At 36.6% G+C, this 24,170-nt stretch overlaps 1 protein-coding gene across 1 annotated transcript in view; it reads left to right on the forward strand.

Annotated features, from left to right (window-relative positions):
* The window catches only part of ATF6 (activating transcription factor 6), a 294,776-nt gene that overhangs the window by 136,387 nt on the left and 134,219 nt on the right, over nucleotides 1-24,170 (forward strand). Inside the window, exons 12-15 of the mRNA XM_006873435.1 lie at nucleotides 5,155-5,268; nucleotides 6,182-6,281; nucleotides 10,623-10,690; nucleotides 13,349-13,460. Coding sequence (XP_006873497.1) covers nucleotides 5,155-5,268; nucleotides 6,182-6,281; nucleotides 10,623-10,690; nucleotides 13,349-13,460 — 394 coding nt within the window. The remainder of the gene's footprint in view (nucleotides 1-5,154; nucleotides 5,269-6,181; nucleotides 6,282-10,622; nucleotides 10,691-13,348; nucleotides 13,461-24,170) is intronic.

Raw genomic sequence — 24,170 nt, forward strand, 5'->3', positions numbered from 1 at the left:
GAAAAGAAAAGAAAGAAAAGTAGTGCCTAGTAGTAGCAGTGTTAGGGCATCAGGCATAAATCCTGGGTATGAGAAACTTTGGTCACCCTACATATAAATCATCAGTCAGAACTTGTCCTTATTCCAGGAATTCTCATTAACCAGCTCACTAGCATTGGCCTTTACTTTAGTGAAATATTTTCTATCGATACAGACTGGTTTGCAAGCATTCTAGAACTCTGACCATCTCAGGGCTAGTGTTGGTCTGTCTCCAGATTGCATGTTGGTTCAGACTCTCCCTTTCCTACTCTTTCAACTCCACCCAGTCTCTTTCCTGGTATTTTTTCGTATCAGATTTTTTTTTTTCTTCCCTTTTCAAAGGATAGTTTTGGCTGGTAGAACAAAGTCAGTCAGCACAAATGTGTAGAAATCATTGCTGGAGTTGGTCACATGGAAAGAAAGTAGTAAATTAGAAGTATATTTGCAAAAGTAGTTTTAGACTTTTCTGATGGACTGTATATAGTATTTGTGAAATCCTGGTGTGGCACCTTAGGATAACACTGGACTGCCACTGAGAGGTTGACAGTTCAAACCTACCAGCTGCTCATTGGAAACCCTTTACAGGTTCACTGTGAGTAGGAAAATACTTGATGGCACTTACTAACAGTGTTTATGGAGTCCTGGTATGGCACTACTGTAGAATAAGCACTGGGCTGCTAACCACAAGGTCGATAGTTCAAACCCCCCAGCTATTCCTTGGAAACCTAATAGGTAGGGGTCACTGAGTCAGAACTGACTCAATGGCATTTAACAACAACAGTAGTGTTTGTGATTGTTAAATATGAATAACATACTTGTTTTTGACTTCTTAGCATGACAAGTACCTTCTCCTTACAGGTATTCAGAAGAATATGTATCACCAAGTACAAGAAAGATTTTCTTTTCTTTCCCCTCAACACTTAACTTTAACCTGATTTCCTTAAATTTTTTTAAAAAAGCTTTTATTGTGAATTGAGTGATAGTTTACATGGTAGAACATCAGGTTTGTACTCAACCAATCATATTTTGCTTCACTGCAATGATTACTCTCCCCTCCATTGTCTCTATTCCCTCTTTTATTCATGTACACAAAAACACACAGGGGTACAGAATCATTTAAACAACCAAAGGGCACATTTTGCAAGCCAACTTCCTGCCCACCAGCACACAGCCTTTTTCTTTCCATGGGTCTAGAGTCTTCAGCTGCTATATCTCTCCATGTCATCACCTCTGCCTCCATCTCTGGTGTTTCTGCTTCTCTGGTTAGGATCCCATGTTCTGTTCATGCTCTTCCCTCCTAGGGTGTCTTCTGTTCCTAGAATGTAAAATTAACTACTCCCCACTTTTTGTTACACATCTTCTACATTTAGTTGTGACAATCGCAATTAGTCTTGATAACAATTACTCAAAAAGTTAATAAAAGAAATCTGATCCCCATCTCCTTTTTACCAGACCCATCTAGACAAGATAAAAGCTATTCAGTGGGGATTCTACCCTCTCCCCCTTACTCTGAAACTAAGCACACTCGTGAAAACTTGTAAGCCAGTCACTTCGTGCCTTTGTAGTTCCCTCATTTTATGTAGTCAATGTCTAAGTTGCCTGATTTCCTGTTGAGTGCTGTCGCGATCTTTGTTTTATCCCTAACAATCCTAATAGCCAGAAGAAAGGACAATGGAGAAAATTTCTGCTACAAGTTGCATCAAGAATGCTCTGTAAATCCTCAGCTATGAGCATCTTTTCCCTGTGAGGGGAGGAATACATAAAAATCTCTAACTTTTACCTTGAGTTTAGTTTTCACCGTTGCAAAAATTGCTTTTGTCACATGTGCCAGCGATTTCAGTGTTGCCAAATTATTCAGAAACTTCTCTTTGTCATACTTGACCTTTTCTTGAGATGGGCTACATGGATCTACTCCTTCTTGAAACATCTCCCTTTATGTTACTATTGGTGCTTTTTAGTTTTTGTCTTTCTTCACTGGCTGCTGCTTTGCAGTCTTCTCTGTAGACTCTTGCTCTACCCAAATCTCAAGATTTGGTACTGCAAACTCTTGTTTTCTTTCTGCCTATAATTTGCTCCATAATTCATATCTGTATGTCTTGTTGATGATTAAATTTATGTATTCAGTACAGACCTCTATTCTGAGTTTTCAAGATCATGTATACATTAGTCTCCTTCATATCTCTATTTGAACATTTCCAATTTCACAAGTTCACTGTGGAACTCTAGGTTCCTCTCCATGTTCTGCCACCAATCAGTTCTCTACCATAGTCTTGCTCATTTCCTCAAATATGAATTAGCTTGGTGTTTAGAAGAGCATATATATTTTCCCCCAAAAGGATTTTATAGAAACTTATGAGAAAGGTAAAACCTCAAAAGAAGAAAATGTACGAGTCAGGACACAGAACGGTCGTCAGCACTTGATTGCTTATTCAAATCCAGCACATATTGACTTGGCCGGAAGGAGTTCTTATGATCACAGCTGTGGCTTTGTCAGCCTGATAACTGGTGGACTGAGTTCTGTTCATCTCTCAGTCCCCTAGCTCCTACCATGGTTCCTGACAACTTACAGGAGATTAGCAAACATTTGTTGAATGAACTCCTAGCATACAAGAGGAAGAGGTTGCTTTTCTCATGGGCTAATTGTCCAAAGACCCCATTGTCCTTAAGAGAACAGAGCTTGTCTCCCATTCATTCCAAACTTCTTCTCTCAGGAGAGAGCATATTTTTTTAAGACAATGGAGTAACTAGTTAATACCATGCTGGTGTTACACTAGAAATATATATTCAGATTTTCAACTCTTTTACTTCTGTTAAGTATTTTATGCTTCTCTTTCCCCCAACACCTTTTAAAAGAATATGATTTAGTTTTGAATCTTGCCCGTCGATGCTGCAGAATAATGCACTGGATCTCAAGGTCAGTTTGAGCCACGAGCTCGGTGCCTCAAACTGCCAGTTGCTCCTCAGAAACTCTATACAGGGTCACTAAGAGTTGGAATCCACTGAACTGCACTAAACAACAACAACAATCAGCCAGGCAGTCTTTCTCCCAGCTTCCCCACTTACTGTGTTGCATCCTCTGTTTCAGCAGCACTGTGTATAACTGTGAGTGCAGGAACCATGTATTACTGTTAGAGTTCTAGTTCCTAGTGTATAGTAGGAGCCCTGGTGTGGCGCTGTGGGTTAATGCGCCAGACTGCAAAGCTGTTTGAACTGCAAGATTGTGGTTCAAACTCACCAGCTGCTCCTCAGAAACCCTATACAGGGTTGCTATGGGTTGGAATCGACTCTACAGCACTTAATAACAAGTGACTAGTAAGTACTCAGTGAGCAATGTCTTTACAAATGTGAATTACTGTGATATCTCCATAGAACATTGGAAAATGACTTTATGCTGTACTATCTTTAAACCAAAAAAAAAACAACTCATATTGACCCTATTGTTGCTGTTGTTAAGTGCCATCAAGTCAGTTCTGACTCATAGTGACCCTGTATAGGATTTCTGAGGAGCATCTGGTGAGTTTGAACCGCCAACCTTGTGTTTCAAACCAACTTTGCGATTCAGTGCTTCTCCTACAGTACTATATTAGAACTCCTAGTGAACATATTTGTTGTTAAGTACCCTGGAGTCGGTTCCAACTCATAGTGACCCTACACAGGGTTTCAGAGGCTGCAAATCTTTATGGGAGCAGAAAGCCTCATCTTTCTCCTGCAGAATAGCTGGTGGTTTTGAACTGCCGGCCTTGAGGTTAGCAGCACAATTTGTAACCACTATGCTACATACAACATAGTAAAACTTCTCCTTAGGATAAGTGCTCAACCTCAAGGTTGGTTTGAACTGCAAAGTCAGCTGTTCAAAATCACCAGCCACTCCTCAGAAATCCTATACTGGGTTACTATGAGTTGAACCAACTGGATGGTGCTTAACAACAACAACAAATCTTTACAGAAGCAGATTGCTTCATCTTTCTCCTACAGAGTGGCTCCACCAGGGCTCTTTATATACTGTATAGTTTTCATATATATATATATGGAGCTCTGGTAGCGTAGTGGTTACGAATCGGGCTGTGAACCTTAAGGTCAGCGGTTCAAAACTTCCAGCTGCTCCGCTGGAGAAAGATGAGGCTTTCTACTCCCGTAAAGATTTACACCCTCGGAAACCCTGTACAGGGTTGCTATGGGTCGGAACCGACTGGATGGCACGTAACAACATATATATATTAGTGTTTTATTGTGAATTATATGATAGTTTACATGGGAGAACATTAGTTTTACATTCATGCTATCGTACATCGTATCATTGCCATGGTTACAATCCTCTCCATGCATCATCAACCAACCAAAGGGTATACCCTGCAAGCCTGCCCCCTACACTATTCCCCCCCCCCATCCCCCGCAAGTCTTCAGCACGCAGTCGCTCCCCCTCTCTGGATCTAAAGTCCCCAGCTGCTCCATCACTCCACATCATCGTCTCTGCCTCCATCTCAGGCATCACTGCTTCTCTGGGTAGGGTCCCGCTCTCGGCTCTTCTCTGTTGATGGTCCTAGGGACCTCCGCTCCTAAACTGGAATGTTATTCCCTCCCTTCCTTGCTATAAAATGTCTACCTTTACATTTCCAACCTTCACAATCTGTCCTGAAGTTTTCGTCTTTTTAAGGAGCCCTGGTGGCATAGTAGATTACGCATTGAGCTTCTAACCACAAGGTCAGCGGATTGAACTTGCCAGCTGCTCCTGGGGAGAAAAATAAAGCTTTCTGCTCCTGCCCTTGGAGACTCTAAGGAGAAGTTTTACTCTGTTCTATAGGATCCCTGGTGTGGCGCTGTGGGTTACTGCGTCAGACTGCAAACCCATTTGAACTGCAAAGTTGGTGGTTCAAGCTCACCAGCTGCTTCTCAAAAACCCTTTACAGGGTTGCTATAGGTCGGAACCGACTCGGTGGCACTTAACAACAACATAGGGTCACTATGCATTTGAATCGACTCAATGACAGTGTTTTATTTTTCATTTTCAATACATTTGCTTCTGTTTAGAGTATGTTCTATTAACTATATTTACTAACTGTATTGATTTTCTTATAGCAAACTTTTTCTTAGAAATTTAAAACTCACGGAAACAAATTTTGTGCATGTGTATTTCAGATATGATCATTCGATTTCCAATGACAAAGCCTTGATGGTGCTAACTGAAGAACCACTACTCTATATTCCTCCACCTCCTTGTCAACCCCTGATTAACACAACAGAATCTCTCAGGTGAGTGTTATAGGTTATTGCAAAAATATCTGAATGGGTTATTGTGTTTTGCTTTAGAACTAGAAAAGTATTTGTTCAGATTGACTAAGTGATTAAGAGAAACCTCTGAATTACATGCTAGATAACAGTTGTAGTTGTTATGTGCCCTCAAGTCATGTCCAACTCATAGTGACTCAACAGAACAAAACACTGGACTCGTTTTCCCATTAGCGTATCCTTCTGTGTCATTTTTACTCTTGGAATATTTTTCTGTGATTTTTGGATCCTACCCTTGAACCCCCAAACTGCCTCAATTGTTTTTGTGGTAAGTAGTAATCAACTATGCTGTAATAAGCATAATCTTATATTTTCCCAACTGTTCTGAAAGATAAGCAAGATAAAGACAAATTATATTTGGACTAGCCTTTTATTTTAAATGTTGAGAAGTTTGTATTATAGTGTTTTGGGTTTTTTTCAAGCTGGCAGTTCAGTTCATTCTTTTCCTCTTCCCCAAAAGAGTTTGCTTTTTCAAAGACTTTCATGCTTCCTTAAGTTCTCTCCAGCATCTCAGATGTTTGTGTGCACACAGCCCGATAGCAGAAACCAGAACTATTACTTACTGTGTGTGGAGAAATCTTGCAGCTAGTATTTATATTTGGCAGATTATTAGCTATGGGTTTTTTGGTGCAGTGTGTGTGTGTTTTTAATTTTGAACTCATGATTGAGGATGCCATCATCTAATTATATACATGTCTTATTAAAAACAACTTAACATGAAGTGTGTTAGTTTTTTCACTTCCAAAAACAAGATTGAGTCATCAGCCACTTAGAATCTCCTTTGGAATCTACAGAATATGATTAATTACATTCACTTCCAGCTAGGGGTAAGCCTTATTTGTATGAAATATTTTTGATTAATTAAGCTATTTTATAGGTTAAATCATGAACTTCGAGGGTGGGTTCATAGACATGAAGTGGAAAGGACGAAGTCAAGAAGAATGACAAATAATCAACAGAAAACCCGTATTCTTCCGGTATGTTTCTGCTTGTCTTTAAATGTTCAGCATGTTTGTTGGAAGGCTTCCTTAGCTGGGTTGCTGTCTCCATGGCTGATTTGAAGTGTTAGCATGAGCTGCTTCCTGCTGCTTCTATTGCATCTGTCATTGCCACTGAAGCCCTCCTTCCAGGTTTCTGAGTACTAGTTTAGGTTTTGCAGCACTCGTATATCTTGCTCATGCAGCATTGTACTGTATCCTGTTTTTCTCCTCAAATTTGCTTTCAAGCCAGCATTATATTGTATCCTGTTGTCTGGACATCTGTAACACACGATTTTTGCACAAGCGATATAATAAATAATACTACTTATCACCTCTGTTTTTCTTGTTCTTAGGTGCTTTCGAGTAGATCTTTGACCCATAGAGACTATTACTTCCCCATCGAGTTTTCTTGGCTGTAATCTTTATGGAAATATATCAGTACTCCCATGGGACTGCTGGGTGGATTCAAACTGTCAGTCTTTTAGTTAGCAGTTAAGCACTTAACTGTTGTGCCACCAAGGCTCCTAATCTTTTCAAATAGAGTGGACAGCTTGGAAATGAAGGCAGATGACACAGCCTTGCTTGTCAGAAGTAAAGAGGACGTAAAATACTGACTAAGATCAAAGATTGTATCCTTCAGTATGGATTCAGTATAAAGAAATGTAAAGAACTTCAATGTAAAGACAACAAAAATTCTCACAACTAGACCAATAAATAACAGCCTGATAAATAGAGAAAAGTTTGAAGTTGTCAAAGACTTTATTTTACTTGGGCCCACAATGAATGCGCATGAAAGCAACAGTCAAGAAATCAAACTATATATTGCTTTAGGCAAATCTGCTGCACAAAACCTCTTTAAACTGCTCAAGAGCAAAGATGTCAGTTTGACGATTCAGGTGCCCCAGTCACCTCATATGCATGTGAAAGTGAGACAAAAAATAAGGAAGACCATATAAGAATTGGTGTGTTTGAATTATAGTGTTGGAAATGAATATTGAAAGTACTGTGGACTGCTAGAAGAACAAATACATTTGTCTTAGAAGTACAGCCAGAATGCGCCTTAGGGTCTAGGAGGCTTCATCTCTCGTACTTTGACCAGTCTCTGGAGAAGGACATCATGCTGGTAAAGTGGAGGGTCAGTGGAAAAGAGGAAAACCCCCAACAAGATGGCTTGTCACCGTGGCAGCAACAATGAGCTCAAACATAATAACAATTGTGAGGATGGCACAGGACCAGGCAATGTTGCACATAAGGTCATGATCTCAGTGGCACCTGTGGATGGCAACAACACAACTAAAAAACTAATGCACAAAATAAAAATGAAATACTAAAATATATGTAATTTACCCCCAAAAAAGTCAAGAAAAAAATAGCCAAATAATAAACAAATAGGATAAATAGGAAATACGTTTCAAAATTATAATCTTAAATCCAACCTTATTAATAATTAAATTTACTGGACTAAACACATCAAGTAAAAGGTAGAGATTGTCAAACTAGATTTTTAAAAAACCAAGATCCAACTACATTATTGTTTTTAACAAATACACTTTAAAGATACAGGTTAGAAAAGTATGTATACCCTGCGAACATCAAAGCATTAGAAAACTAGTATGGCTTTATTACTCTGCCAAAAATAGACGCAGACAAAGGGAATTATAAAAGACATTAAAGGAAATTTCATAATGATAAAAAGCTCATTTCATCAAGGAGATGCAGTAATTCTAGATGTTTGGGGTCCTAATAACCAAGCTTCAAAATATACAAAACAAAAAATAAAAGATCTAGAGTGAAAAATAGCTAAATATATAACGTAACTGTGGTGGTGTAGGATAAGTACTGGACTGCCAACCTCAGGTTCGGGAGTTCAAACTCACCAGTCACTCCTTGGAAATATATAGGGTCACTGTGAGTTGAAACTAATTCGACAACACTGAACAGCAAAACATAATTGGAGATTTTAACATTCTTCCCATTTCTGTCTACCTCACACTTCACTGATTTTGACCTTTTGCTAAATCCGTATAGCTAAAAATGTAAAGGTTTCTGTCCAGTTTTTCAGAAGTTCCTTTAATACTTTGTGTAAATCTTAATTAAGTAAATGGCACATCAAATTTCAAGCGTAGTGGTTACGAATCGGGCTGCGAACCTTAAGGCCAACAGTTCGAAACTACCAGCTGTTCCGCGGGAGAAAGATGAGGCGTTCTGCTCCCATAAAGATTTACAGCCTCGGAAACCCTGTACAGGGTCGCTATGGGTGGGAACCGACTCGACGGCACTTAACAACAACAACAACAACAATTGCTTCTGTAGGAGTCCTGGTGTGGCGTTGCAGGATAATGCAAGGTTAATTTGGACTGCAAGGTCAAACTGCAAGGTCAGTTTGAACCACAAGGTCGGTGGTTCAAACCCACCAACTGCTCCTTGGAAACCCCATATAGGTTTGCTATGAGTTGGAACTGACTTGATGGCATGTAACAACAACAATGCCTTTGTAAGCAGCCCTGATAGGATAGTTAAGTGCTCAGCTGATAACCTAAGATTGCTGGTTATCAATCTGCAGAAAGATGTGGCAGTTTGCTTTTGCAATGAATTACAGCCTTGTAAACCCTGTGGGGCAGCTCTACTCTGTGCATTGTTGTTTGTTTTTTTATTATCTCTGTAACTCAGCTTTCTTTAAAGCCTTTATGCCCATTTCTGAGAAAGAAATCTAACTTCTTTCAGACTTGTATGTTAATTTCATATGTACCAAAGTGTCATAAATCATTTAAATTCACCAACTATTTAATCTGTTAATTCTAAACCAATATTTATCAACTTTATACAATTTAATTTTGGCAATAACCATGCCATTAAGCATATTTTATTATTTATGTTTACTTGTTTAAATTTTACTTGTACTTTTTTCATATTGTCTATCAAACATTCACCTAATAACCTATTATATGCAAGATCTACATTTAGTTTTGTGAAATAAGACCTTTGGCTTGTTACAGAGCCAGCGTTGGAAGCCCAATATTTATCTCTGCATGTTGGTCTTATTTTCTTAACAAATGTATTCTCTCTTCTTTAATTCTTCTTACCTATTTCTGTTTTAGCATTTTTACATAACATTGCTTTCATATATTTCTCTTCCTAGTTAAATTGTGGGCTTCTTGAGAACAAAGGCCAAATAGCACTCAATTTTATAGCTCAGGTGCATGTAGTTAGCACTGTATAAAAGTTGCATTGCTGAAAGGTGAATGGATGAACACAGTAATGAACAAAGCAGGAGTCTTGTAATTAAGCAATTAATTGAGCCACTGTTTGATCCAGGTAATTAATAGTAAGGGCACTTCTTTAATAATTGATAATTTGTCCTTGAACTCTAATACCTTTACAAAACTCCTCAGAAAATTAGATTTTAAAATTGCCACGGAATGTAAGAAGGCACAGAATGAAAGAGATGATATGTGGGAGACAGGTGTCTAATATAGCATGTGTAGGTCACTAATGGTTCCATAGAGTTCTAGTGTAGCCCTGTAGAATAAACAGTGGGCTGCTAACTAACAGGTTGGCAGTTCAAGCCCACCAGCTGTTCCTTGGAAGCCCTCTACAGGGTCTCTGTGAGTCAGAACCAACTCAATGGCACTTAACAACGACAGCACCTGCATTAACAATGACTCCAGTTTCACAAGTGTTATCTGGGAGATCTCTTTAATGATAGTTTAGTCTAGACTTAGATTTGTTGTTGTTCTTAGGTCCCATCAAGTCACTTCCAATTTATAGTGAGCCCATGTGGCAGAGTAGAACTGCCCTATAGGGTTTTCTTGTCTGTAAACTTTACAGAAGCAGATCGCCAAGTCATTCCCTTGCAGAGCTGCTAATCAACCTTCTGGTTATAGACAAACGCTTTAATGTTTGCACCATCAGGGTTCCTTTATAATTGTATTTAGACATGATCTTTGTGTTTAACTCAGTAAACAATAGGATCTAGTTTGAACCTTCATACTTTGGAAGTACTTTGCATTGAGAACATAATTATTTTAGGTAAGCAAGTTGGCATATGTTCAGTAGTATTTCTGTGACTTGATCATAAAACTTTCAGTTCTTGGATTAACTTTTTGGGGTGTTTCTTAATCTCCAAAAGACACGTCCTTCAGCCTAGAATGTAGCCCCCAAAAGTTCTGATTTCTATATTGGTATTTAGATATGTGAACTTAACATATCGAATATTCATGATAAAATTATGAATATTTAAGTGAAAGTATATTAATACACTATAGGTTGAGTCAATATAGGAAAATCTTCATATAATTTTAGTACATGCCATAAAACCTTTTTTTTCTTTCCTTCTAGGGTGCTTTACAACAAGGCTCAAATTCTCAGCTAATGGCTGTCCAATACACAGAAACCACTTCTATCAGGTATGTAAGTTTGGAAGCTCTTAGCCAGAGAATATAAAATAGCTCTGGTAGCGTAGTGGTTACAAATCGGTCTGCCAATCTGACAGTCTGCAGTTCGAAACTAGCAGCTGTTCTGCTGGACAAAGATGAGGCTTTCTGCTCCTGTAAAGATTTACAGCCTTGGAAACCCTATGCAAGGTCGCTATGAATCGGAACTGACTCCATGGCAACATAACAACAACAATAACAAGTAGTTTAGTGATGATGAAATTCATACTTCCCTTGTTTCTTAAATTTATTCTCCTCTGTGATGTTAAATTAGTCCACACAACATATACTACCTCTGAGCAGTAGGAGTAAAGCCAGATAATTTCAAAAGGTTAATTATCCAAAATCTCTTATGTACAGTTTTAAAACCTAATCAGTTAAAAGGTTTCTGAAAAGTTAGATGCATATGCTCTCCTACCCTTGACTCACATCTGTTTATTTCTTGAGAGCAAGAAGGGAATTCTGGGGAAGGGAATTTTAGTTTTTGAGTGTGTACTCTATGCCAGCTATCCTGCTGAGTGCTGCACATGCATTTTATCTTTAAAGCCATATAACAATTTGAAGTATTGATACCATGGCCTCTATTTTAGATATGGAAAAACTGGATGAGTCATTTGTTTTTGTTAATTTCAGAATCAGTACCAGTAAATAGAAAAATCAGGATTCAGACCCTGGCTTTTTGACTTAAAGGTGTTGTTTCGTATTAGTACTACTTAAGATTTTGAAGGAGTCCTGGTATGGTGCTGCTGGTTAATGTACTGGACTACAAGATTGGTTTGAACAGCAAGGTTGGTAGTTCAAACTCACCAGCCACCTCCTTAGAAACCCTATACATGGTTGCTATGAGTTGGAACTAACTCTACGGCACTTAACAACAACAACAACAACAACAACATTTTTTGAAAGATTTCCATGGGAATGCTATAGTTAGAGAGGTTTACAGGGAGCTTCACAAAGTTTATTGAAAAGTCCATTATTTTTTAATTCCATTTTTCCATGAAATTTTGAAGCCCATTCATAAATGTGTTGACCAAGACATACCCAACTAGAATGAAAGATTTGGGTGGTATATATATATATATATCCACATATATATGTATATATATATATATATACACCCACATATATATGTATATATGTTGTTGTTGTTGTTGTTAAATACCGTGAAGTTGGTTCTGACTCATAGTGACCCTGCACAGTGTTTCCGAGGATGTAAATCTTTATGGGAGCAGAAAGCCTCATCTTTCTCTTGCAGAACAGCTGGTAGTTTTGAACTGCTGACCTTGAGGTTAGCAGCCCTATTTGTAACCATTATGCTACCAGAGCTCCTTCCCAGTATATATGTTGTTGTTAAGTGCTGTCGAGTCGGTTCCGACTCATAGCGACCCTGTACAGGGTTTCCGAGGGTGTAAATCTTTACAGGAGTAGAAAGCCTCATCGTTCTCCCGCAGAGCAGCTGGTAGTTTCGAACCGCTGACCTTAAGGTTCGCAGCCCGATTCGTAACCACTACGCTACCAGAGCTCCTTTCCTATATATATAGTAACTATTACTTCTCTATTAACCAGAATATTTTACTCAATTACTGTATGTCTTTATTTTTTAAATCCGTATTTTTGATGATTTCTCAATAAGGTAATGTTTTTAATGAATTATATTCAAAGTATTATAAGCAGAAATAGCCTTTTGAATAAATAAAAGTACATATGATTCATTTATAATTTTAAGTCAGTTTTTTCTCCTGTTAAGTTAAAAAATTTATGCCAATATTTTCTTTAGAGAAAAATGAAGCAATGTGGGATCCCTTTAACTATTCTGGATATTGGTGTATTGTGCTTGGTAGTAAAATACCTTGGGTGTAATACATTAAAAACTATATTAATACCATTTGAGTGTATCATTTGGGGTAGGATGTAGTGTGAGAAGTGATAGTTTTAATTTTTATTTGATCAAGGCACTGAAGGGTGCATTTATTATCAGTGGCTAGCAGTTGTTGAGTATGTAACAGGAGCTGTGCTTGGCACTTGACATATCCAGCATCTCTGATCCCAATATCAATCCTGTAGTTTTATGTAATTATCCTAATTTTTGTATGAATAACAGGTTTCTTAAGATGTTGATTTTTAAAAAATTAATAACCACTTGAGGGAGAGCAAAAATTCAAAGGCAATTTTGTTTGTTTCCAAATCCTTAAGCCCTTTCCACCTTTTATAATAGTTACATAAGCAAGTTTGCCTTCAGAGATTTGACAGAGTAGTGCCAAATGGCTTTTCCTCAGGCTTGACATTTGCTATCAGAACATTTAGAATTATGTAGACTCATGTGGAACTCTATTTTCTGATACTTTTTTTTATTATCACATGCTTTGCAATACAACTTGACTGCACAGTGCAATTTAGAGACTTGCTTCAGTAATGAGAATTCTAGCTTTAATGAATTAGATCTTACAGATATCTTGATTTGGGGGCTTTTTCAAAATGTTATTATAAAAATTCTTGCCAAGGTGCTACTAATATTTGGTTGAGCTTCTTATAATTCTGGCATAGTAATAATTTTAGAATAGGAGATATTTTGAGAGTACAGTTGTTTTTAGTTTAAGAACATACTGCCTATTTTTGTTTTTACTTTAATAGGAACTCAGGAAGTGAACTACAAGTGTATTATGCATCACCCAGAAGTTATCAAGACTTCTTTGAAGCCATCCGCAGAAGGGGAGACACTTTTTATGTTGTGTCATTTCGAAGGGTAAGTTTATTTTTGAAAGAATAAAGCAAGTTTAGAAAAAATTTTTTATTGCCTTCCTTGTCACCTAAGTTAAACACCTGTCTGCGGTGTTGTGGGATAATGCGCTGGACTGAAAGGTCGGTTTGAACCACAAGGTCACCAGTTCAAGCTTACCAGCTGCTATTTGAAAACCCTATACAGGGTCGCTATCAGTCAGAACCGACTCTGTGTCATTTAACAACAACAACACCCTCTAGTCAGTGAATTACTCTTCCTTTCCTCCCACCTCTGGTAACCAACAAAGAATGTTTCTTGTAAAACACTTTTCTTGTGAAAGCCTTTTCACAATAGTGATCTCTTAAAATATTTGTCCTTTTGTGATTGACTAATTTCACTCAGCATATTGTCCTCCAGGTTGATCCATGTTATGAGGTGGTATGCAAATTCATCCTTATCCTTCAATGTTGCATAGTGTTCCAATGTGTATATGTACCAAAGTTTGTTTATCCATTCTAATGTTGATGAGCATTTAGGCTGTCCCATCTTTTTGCTATTGTGAATAGTGCTGCAGTGGCATGGGTATGCTTATATGTAGCTGTGTCATGGCTCTCAGGATATATACTAAGTATTGCTGAGTCATCTGGTATTTTGATTGTTACTTTCTGAGGAAGTGCCAGACACCGTAATACTTGTATCATTTTACAGTCCCACCAGCAGTGTAGAAGGGTTCCAGTCTCCCTTGTCATTATTTGTTTTTGCTGTTTTTTTTTTTTTTACTTTTTAAAGAAAGTATTTTTGAGTCCTGCTATGTACAAGAAATTGAGTTGAATACTATGCATGTGAGATAATTGGAGGCAGTATAAAATAAGTTTTATGAATGGAATAGTATTAAGTTTCCAAATACATACTGGACATTGTTAACTAGTTGTTCAATATCTTGAAGGTGAACGTGGAATTAATGTCAATCTATTATCTTATGTTTAAATCGGATAAACTACATAGTGATTTTTATTCTTTGTCATCTCTACAACCATACTATGTGTCTATAACAAAGGAGACATTAAAAATTAGAAATTTTCTAATTAGGCTTTGTGGTGGTGTTATCATTTGGTCATGGACTTCTATCATTGAGAAATGAACTTCTAAAATGTAGGTATTTTAATCTTGAGCTGATTAATGTTTTAACTGTGGAATGTTTGACTCTGTATTCCTGAGACTCTAATTCTCTTTTGTCTCTCCTTCATCAAACATTTACTCCTGTTGCCGAAGAATGTTTTAGATAATCAGTCAGTTTCTGCAAAAGTAAATGTTTATACTAAAATTTTTTAATTGCTTAGACTAAGTGGAAAAGATGCATAGCTATTTATATTCCATCTACTTTTCCTAAAAAGTGAAAATATATTTTTCATAGAGTTGCCATGTGAGTTTCTTTGTCAAAGTTTTGCATGTTAAATAGATGAATGAGTTAGAATTTCTCCATGGTTTGTATTCATATATGGGGTACTTAGAAATATTCATATATGAGTACTAACACAGACTAAACAAATTTATTTTCTGATTATTTGTCATCATACATTATCAATGAAATTATCAGTTAATGCATTTCTTTTCTTAAGGTATAAATATGTATTATCTCAGAATTTTAGGACCAGAGAATTTTGTCATCTGAAGACTGTTGTTAAGTGCCAAATTGGTTCCAACTTATAGTGACCCTGTATAGAGTTTCCAAGGAGAGCCTGGTGGTTTTGAACCATTGACCTTAAAGTTAGCAATTCAGTAATCATCCTACAGCATCACACCAGGAGATCCACAGTTTTATATATTCTTAGTTATTAATAAAATATATTAGGATATTTGGAATCATTTAATGTTCATATCTCAGGTCTCTGCCTTTCACAAAATTCCCTGTGCTCTCTTTAGTCTCTCAGACATAATTTGTTTCTTTATGTACTGTACCAGCCTCTAAGGTTCTTTCCAACAGCAAGCGGATATCTGAGAACACAGTTTCGACCAGATTCCAGCTCTGTTGGCTGATGAGTACTAAGTATTTGCTTGAATGTTGATACAGTTATGCTTAAAATGGGAAAAATAAACTTTGAAAAATGGAATTCAGCACTATGAAGAAGATATTTAATAGAAGGTATTGAAATTTACTGTTAACTATATGTTATGGAAAGGAGCTCTGGTAGCGTAGTGGTTACGAATCCGGCTGTGAACCTTAAGGTCAGCGGTTCGAAACTACCAGCCTCTCCGCGGGAGAAAGATGAGGCGTTCTACTCCCGTAAAGATTTACACCCTTGGAAATCCTGTACAGGGTCGCTATGGGTCGGAACCGACTCGACGGCACTTAACAACAACAACATATGTTATGGAAGTTACCACAGAAGAATTTTTTGTAACACTTATATAGTGGATTAGTTTTCTGATATTCAGAATAATTTCTCTATTATTTGATCAAAATAGTATTGTTGTTGTTAAGTGCCATTGAGTCACTTCTGACTCATAGCGACCACAAACTTTGCGGTTCAAACTGACCTTGCAGTCCTACAGCACCACACCAGGACTGCAAAACAGTATAGCCAAGCAATGGGTTGAAGTCTTGGTTGATAATATTTTTTCTAGGTAAGAGAACAAGTATTTTTTACAGAGAAAATAATCCTAGCTTTAAAGAGACTATATTTTTACAAATATTATGTATTACATTTCTTGCATTTATAAAAGCTATCTCTTGCTAGTTTGCTGTGTAAAGTGCTCCCTCCTCACCCTTTAACGTTCTAAGAAAATCCATTTTTTTTGTGTTCTGGAGAACTATTAGGACTATCTTTAGCACTCGGTTTGATTTTTCATTTCCACCAGCATCTCCTCAGAAACCCTATATAGGGTCGCTTATGAGTTGGGACCAACTCAGTGGCACTTAACAACAATTGCTCATTATCCTATCTTATTGCTTTATATCAAGAAAAATGAAAGGATAAGCCTGAATTTAATTAGGTAAGATAAGTTAGAGAGACCACAGCCTCTTTTTGTTTGTTTTGTTTGTTACAGTTGGGAAAAATAAGTTTATTTTATCATAATGATTATGAGCTATGTCATGTGATAGAAATTTAGTTCTTAAGTACCTAAATTGCTTTTTCATTCCTTATGTTCTTGTTAAAATGAAAGTAAGGGAGGCAATGATTTAATTACCTCCCACGTGGTCTCCCATCTTTCAATCTAAAATATTCTTCTAACAGTTTCATCAAAAAATTAAGTGGTTTCATCATTGTACAGAAGGGTATAGACTTATTTTCCAATTTAGATTCTTAATTTCATTGATAGAAATCTTTATAACCAATACTATATAATTACCTTAAAACATATAGAGATTATGAAGTTGCAGGATGCTGTTTAGCATAAACCAGACATTTATAGAAGACTAGTAAGTAGGCTATATAGTTTTATTGTATAATTGCTTGTGTATTTAACAGAATATTTTAATATCTAAAAAGTAGAGGTGGCTTTGGACTGTTTAGTCATATCATTATTTAGTATACACCCTCTCTCCCAAATGTTCACTTCCTCTTGTGCCACAGACCTGCTACACCCATCAGAGTTTCATTAAAGTTGAGTTACTAAAATGATTTCCTCTAATACAAACTCACTCTTGAATAATGATTGATCCTCTTGTTAGGTCAACAGAAAAGAATGCTTATGAACTCAATATTCCTGGCAAAGATTCAAACTCTTTTCTGTCTTTTGACTTTTGTTTAAGAGCCTTTTCCTCCTATGCACTTACCTACTCTACTATCTTTGTTTAGTTCCATGTATTCATAACTTGTTTTCCTAGAAGTATGTTTCCTCTTTCTCTTTTCCTTAACTTGTTTTGGTATGATTTGGAGAACAGAAAGTGTTGAATAACCTTTTCAAACTTTGAAGTCTTTGAGTTTGATGTATCTGACATATTAATGAAAATTCAGTTAAGACTAATGCTTGTTCTGCAATGTTGGCTTGAACCACAAGGTCGGAGGTTCAGGTTCACCAGCCGCTCCTCAGAAACCATATACAGGGTTGCTATGAGTCGCAAATGACTCAACAGCACTTGACAACAACATTTAGAGAGGGAGGGAGGGGTTAGGCTAAAGACTATAACAAAGTGAATTCAATAGCCTGGGACAGAAACTCAGGAAAGCTTAAGTAAACTTAGATAAGAAAGTATTCCAAGGGCAGGGTATAAAGATAAAATTGAGAAGAAAGTGGAAAAATGATATTTACTCTATCTATAACTCCAATAAGCCTTGAAATACCATCCTTAGACATGGTTCTCTCATCCACTAGTATCTAGAGAAGAGAATTGTTTATCTTGCTAAGGAAGTTTCCCATTAAGAACAGAGTCTCTTTGATTTAAATGGTTATGTATGTTAATTTGTCATACTCTCTTCCCTCTTGTTTGGTATTTTTCAAATGAGATGAATGTTTACTTTTGTAACACTTTTTACTTCTTTTATTATATGACAGCACCTGTCCCTGAAATAATTTGTTTCAAATATGAGACTTCAGAAAGTTTGTGGAAAATGGGATTAAGAGAGTTTTTCCATAAACATTTTGAAGCCCCCTCATGCATACATAATGTAACAGGAGAACTTGAACTATAGTCGTCTGCCTGTCTCAGAGATGGTTACTCTCTCCCTCACTCTTTGAATACCTAATGTATATTCTACGTACATTGCTATATTTGGATATGTCCCCCCTTCTTGGTTTCTTATAAAAAAATCATTGGCACTATCATACACATAGCAAGGATTGTAAGGAAGAGAAAGACCCAGTAAGCTGAAGTAATTGGGACTTATTGTTAGATACATGAGGAATTGAAGCAGCACAGGATAATGGGTTAGTCTCCAAATTGTCCCAGTGTCTATACTTCCTAGGCCAGAAGGTACAGTAATCCTAATGGAGAATTGGAATAGTGACTTGTCATCATTCCTAATTCAGCAGCAGCAGCATTAGTACCTCTAAGTTAGTCCTTTTTACACATTGCTCATTTAAATTCCCCTTACATAGTATTGCTAAGTTAACCTTTGCTCATGAGAAGTGGTCCATTTATTTGTGATTAGGATTGGTTTCATCAAATGCATCTTCTGGCTTGCATAAAGACAACCTAGGTCCAGTCTTCTTAAGAAATGGTTGTGGTGCTTCATAAACTATTTATTCCACCACACAAACTGGCTTGTTTGGTTTAAATACTTTCTTTTATTGGTCCCTCACTGTTTGTTCTATAAAAACGTCCCTTCTCTTCTATCTTGTAAGCCTAAAGGCAGAAAATGTCCTATGCTTTTTTATTTCCACAACTGACACTCAAGCCAATGCCAGCCACTCATCACAGAAAAGTTTTAGGGAAGGCACTGAGGGAAGTCACACTAGTGGTAGTTTTTTATAATAACTTACAGAGTATTTTTTGCACCTGTTTGCGTCAATAAATTTGAATCTATTTTGCTACTATGCTGTTGACATACACAGTGCGGAGTTCCAGCAGAAAATTTAGTCAGTTGAACTCTCTTTTGTGCAGTGTAGGGTTGTGCTAGACAATGAAACAGCAGCTTTGCTCCTTGTTTTGAACCTACACTTGTTGCTAAGTGTCGTAGAGTTGATTCTGACTCATGATGACCCTGTATAAAGTTTTCAGGAAGTGGCTGGTGGGCTTGAATTGCCAACTCTGTGGTTCGTAGTCTAGTGCTTAACCTACAGAGCCACACTAGTGCTCCTGAACCTAAACTTAGAGCTGAAGAAAATCATCTGAGGGAAATGTTTACTAGCTTTTTTATTTCTATAGGTAGAAATATGAGATATTGACATCCAGATATTTTTCATATTTATCAGAAGCAGGTTGAGGAGGATTGTTGTTACACCTTATTGCCTTTTTTGGGTATGACAATAAAGGATAAATACCTAGTGCCTGTCTCGATTCAAGCAGCATGACTCAGAAACTAAAAAAGAGAAACTGTAGGAAAAACTGTTATAGAAATAACTTGTGGTGGTATTTGTTCAGAATGTCCACAAAAGTTTATTCCCACGGATTCCTATAAAAAATAATTCACATAGTTGCAGTAATATTTCCTAGGCTAATACCTAATTCATGCTGAAAGAATGATATGATATATTCTTAATATATACTATTTCTTAGAAATTTCTGTATTATGTGTATGTGTGTGAATTCTTCAGAAGCAGGAGGAATTCCTTCATAATAAAAGGAAATTAGTCATCTTATAAGGTCAACTTCAAAAAGATACAGTTATTTCTTTGGTTTCTGAGACTTTACAACTTGAGCATACACGTGGCTCTTGGAGTTTGGCCATTTTCTTATCTTCCCTTTGATGGCCTTGCAGCCAAATTCTTTCTCTAAATGTTAAAAAAAAAAACAACAACAACAAAGAAAAAACTCCAATATGGATAAAGAGTGTGGAAAGATATGTGCACCTTTAAAAAGTCATATTTCAAAAGAGCTATTAAAATAAAAAACAACTCTGCAGTTCAGCGCATTAACTCACAGTTCAGCACCAGGACCATAGTACAATATAAAATTGGGTATGAATTGAAGGTGATACATCTTTTACTCGTTAGTTAATTTGTAGAATATACCTTATTTTTTATTGTTGGTAATATATAGCAAACACATCATCTCAACAATTTCTACATGTACAGTTCAGTAACATTTGTTGTGTTTTTCTAGGTGTGCCATTTTTCTCAAAATCCTTTTCCGAACAATTTCACTGTCATTAGCACAAACACTGCTTTGCCCCAAGCTTCTTATCTAAAGTTTCAATTTGGTCACATAGAGATAATTTTTTAAAGGACCCATTCTTCAAGGAAGACAGTCTTTTCTAATTAAGTAAATTATTATTTGTTACAAAGATAATTTCAGGTAATAGTTTCTGTTTAAAATTTAACAAGTTTTCTCAATGTAATAGATTTGGAGTCCTCATCCAGTTTCAACAGTGCCAGAAAGACTGAATTCCATGAGTATTTAAAATTCTGTTTCTCATTTCTCTTCTTTTAATCAGCATTCTTCTATAGAATCTTTGATCAAAACATTCAGTAATGATAGCTGAGCACTGTCCAGTTCTTCTGGTCTCATGGTAGAGAAGACAGTTGTTTTATGTTTCAGTGTCTCTCCTGACATCCATTTTGATTTTTTCCTTCGTTCTTGTCTTCTTAATGACTTTTTGCTTTCTTCCTGTATGATGTTCTTGATGTCATCCCACAACTCTTCTGGTCTTTGGTCATTAGTGTCCAGATTCATCAAATCTGTTCATGAGATTATCTCTAATTAAGTACTAATTAATTGCTGGAAATTGGAATGCAAATGTTGGCGACAAAGAGGAAGGATCAGTAGTTGGAAAATATGGCCTTGGTGATAGAAATGATGGAGATCTCATGGTAGAATTTTACAGGACCAATGACTTTTTAAAGCAACACAAAAGACGACTATACACAGACCTTACCAGATGGAACAAACAGAAATCGAATTGACTACATCTGTGGAAAGAGATAATGGAAACATTTTGTATCATCAGCCAAAAAAGGCCAGGAGCAGACTGTGGAACAGACCATCAATTGCTCATATGTAAATTCAGGTTGAAGCTGAAGAAAATTAAAACAGGTCGATGAGAACCAGAATATGAGCTTGAACATATTCCACCTTAATTTAGAAAATAACCATAGCACAGATAATTTATTTTAATTCATGAATAATTTCAAAATCCCCAGATTTCGCAGGATAGTAAATAAATCCATGTCAGGATAATTTTCCTGTTGGTCATTATCTTTTTATTAAGTAGTCTTTTTATTTTATGATTTAAAATATATATATATATTCCTCATGTTTAATTTCCCTTTCTAGGTTGCATGTATTTTCTGGGCAGGGAGAAAGAATATCTGTTCATTCTGTTTTGTCTTTCTGTATAGTCTGTTGCAATGCATGCTCTGTACAGTACAAGTCTTCAGTAACCGTTGACTGTTCACACCATTGTGTGTTTGTGCCTTTTAATCTTATTTTTTTGTGTTAAGCCTACCAACTGCTTCTTGGAAATCCTGTACAGGGTATGAGTTGGAACGGACTTGACAGCACTTATTGACAACAATTGTTCAAAAGATTATTAGAGATAGGGTTTGCAAAAGTCAAAGAAGGAAGCTTTTTCAATGCATGTTTGAAGTTACTGTTGAATTAGAATACCAATGAAAGTGGGAAAAACATATATATTGTCTACTTTGATGTAGATGGACATTTAGCTATGAAAGAAACAATTCCTGAACGAGTTTTAAAGTTACACTGAAGAAATCCATGATTTAATAATTGATATTCTGAAGTTCTACTAGTTTCCTTCTTGTAGTCCAATTTCAGGTTTTTCCTAAAGAAAAAATAAAATGTTTCCTAAAATTAGAACTGCTGTCTAATAGAGAATATTTCTTCACATTATGGGTTTTCTTATTGTTAAGTACCTTAGTGGGTATACGGGGACAAGATATTTTCCAGTGATTCATAGATGCAGTCTTTAGAGACCTACATTCTAGTCAAAGTTATGCCACTTTTTGTGCTTGCTTTCTGACTTTGGACAAATCACTTAGTTTGGCTTTAGCTTCTTTATCTACATATTGATAAAATTAGAGTACATTTCAATTTTTCTTCTACCTCTTGTAATCTGTATAGTTTTCTTAAAGTTATGTGTGTGTGTGTGCTTGTGTAAAATCATTGTCCAGTAGATTTTTTATATTTTAAGGGTTTTGAAACAACCTTAACAAAAACAGTAAAATGTCATAAAGTATGCCTATAAAAGAGTGATTTTGGTTTAAGTGCTGGAGGTTTCATTATTTATTTAATAATAGCTGGAGTGTGAGCCACGAGGTCGGCAGTCCAAACCCACTTTTGTTCAAAAGCACTTGTTGTTAAGTGCCATTGAGTCCGTTCTGGCTCACAGTGACCCTGTGTAGGGTTTCCAAGGAGCACCTAGAAGAACAAACAAATCTGTGTTTCAAGAAGTACAGCCAGAATGCTTCTTAGAAGCAAGGATGGCCAGACTTCATCTCTCATACTTCATGAATATTATCAGAGGGACCAGTCCCTAGAGAGGGACATCATGCTTGGTAAAATGGAGCGTCAGTGAAAAAGAGGAATATTCCAAACAAGATGGATTGCACAATGGCAGCAGCAATGGGTTATTTTGAGCATGGGGCAGGACCAGGCGGTATTTCGCTCTGTTTATAAGGTTGCTAAGGGTTGGAACCAACTTGACGGCTCCTATCAACAACAACAGGAGCTCTGGTAGCGTAGTGGTTACGAATCGGGCTGCGAACCTTAAGGTCAGCGGTTCGAAACTACCAGTCGCTCTGCGGGAGAAAGATGAGGCTTTCTACTCCCGTAAAGATTTACACCCTCGGAAACCCTGTACAGGGTCGCTATGGGTCGGACCCGACTCGATGGCACTTAACAACAACAACAACAAGGGTTGGAACCAACTTGACGGCATCTATCAACAACAACAACAAAATACATGTAGTCATACAGCATAAGTTTTATTCTTGACAGATGTCTTAAAGAAAAATAAGTCAGTTTGCTCTTCATCTGTATTAATGTTTTTCTGTTTAAAGCAAAACATGGAGAAAATTGAAGAACAATTTTTGTTCATTTATTTGTAGTAAGACTATGAAGAAGAGTAAGAGAAGAATTAAAGCCAGGTTTTTAAACAATAAAATCATTTAAAAAATATTCTCTGAGACATAAAAAGTCTTTTAAATCTTAAATAGCTGGTTCTTAATAATGGTAAAAACAACAACAACAACAAAAAACAAAGCCCTCTACCATCCACTTATATTCAATCCATGACAACCCTATGGGGTTTCTGAAGGCTGTAAATCTTTACGGGAAGAGACAGCCTCATCCCACTGAATAGCTGGTGGGTTTGAACTGCCAGCCTGTGGTTAGCAGTCCAGTGTTTATCCTATTGTGTCACTGATTGCTTAATAATGGTAAAGGCTTTTTAAAATACAAAAGAATTTGGTAGAACCATTTCTAGTTTAATATTTATATAATCTTAGGTGTGTTTTTTTTCTCATTAGATAGTCCCCAGTTATGAATATCCCAATATACAGATAACTTGTATTTGCCCTTTAATGTAAATTTTGCCTCCAATTTGAAACAGTTGAACCAGCCCTTCCAAGCCCACTTCCATTTAGTAATTTCTGACTCAGACTTATATCAACTCTATATGTTGTTGTTGTTACATACTATCAAGTCAGTACTAATTTGTAGCTACAGAATGAAACACTGCCCAGCCCTACACCAATCTTAGAATCTTTGTCACGCTTGATTGCTACTGCCACTGTGCCAATCCATTTCTTTGAGGGTCTTCCTCTTTTTTGATGACCCTCCACTTTACTACACATAATATTCTTCTCCAAGGACTGCTCCCTCTTGATAAGATGTCTGAAGTATGAGAGATGAAGTCTGGCCCTCCTTGCTTCCAAAGAAACAGTCTAGCTATACATCTTCTAACACAGATTTGCCTATTCTTTTGGCAGTCCATGGTACTTTTTTTTTTTTTTTCTTTTAGGGCATTATTTATCTTTATTTGTTTTCATATTTTTTTTTCTTAAATGTTTTATTGTGAATTATGTGATAGTTTACATGGGAGAACATTAATTTTACATTCATTCTATCGTATATTGTCTCATTGCCATGGTTACAGTCCCCTCCATGCATCA

This window comes from Chrysochloris asiatica, unplaced genomic scaffold (genome assembly GCF_000296735.1).
Source record: "Chrysochloris asiatica unplaced genomic scaffold, ChrAsi1.0 scaffold00241, whole genome shotgun sequence".
In the NCBI taxonomy this organism is placed as follows: Eukaryota; Metazoa; Chordata; class Mammalia; order Afrosoricida; family Chrysochloridae; genus Chrysochloris; species Chrysochloris asiatica.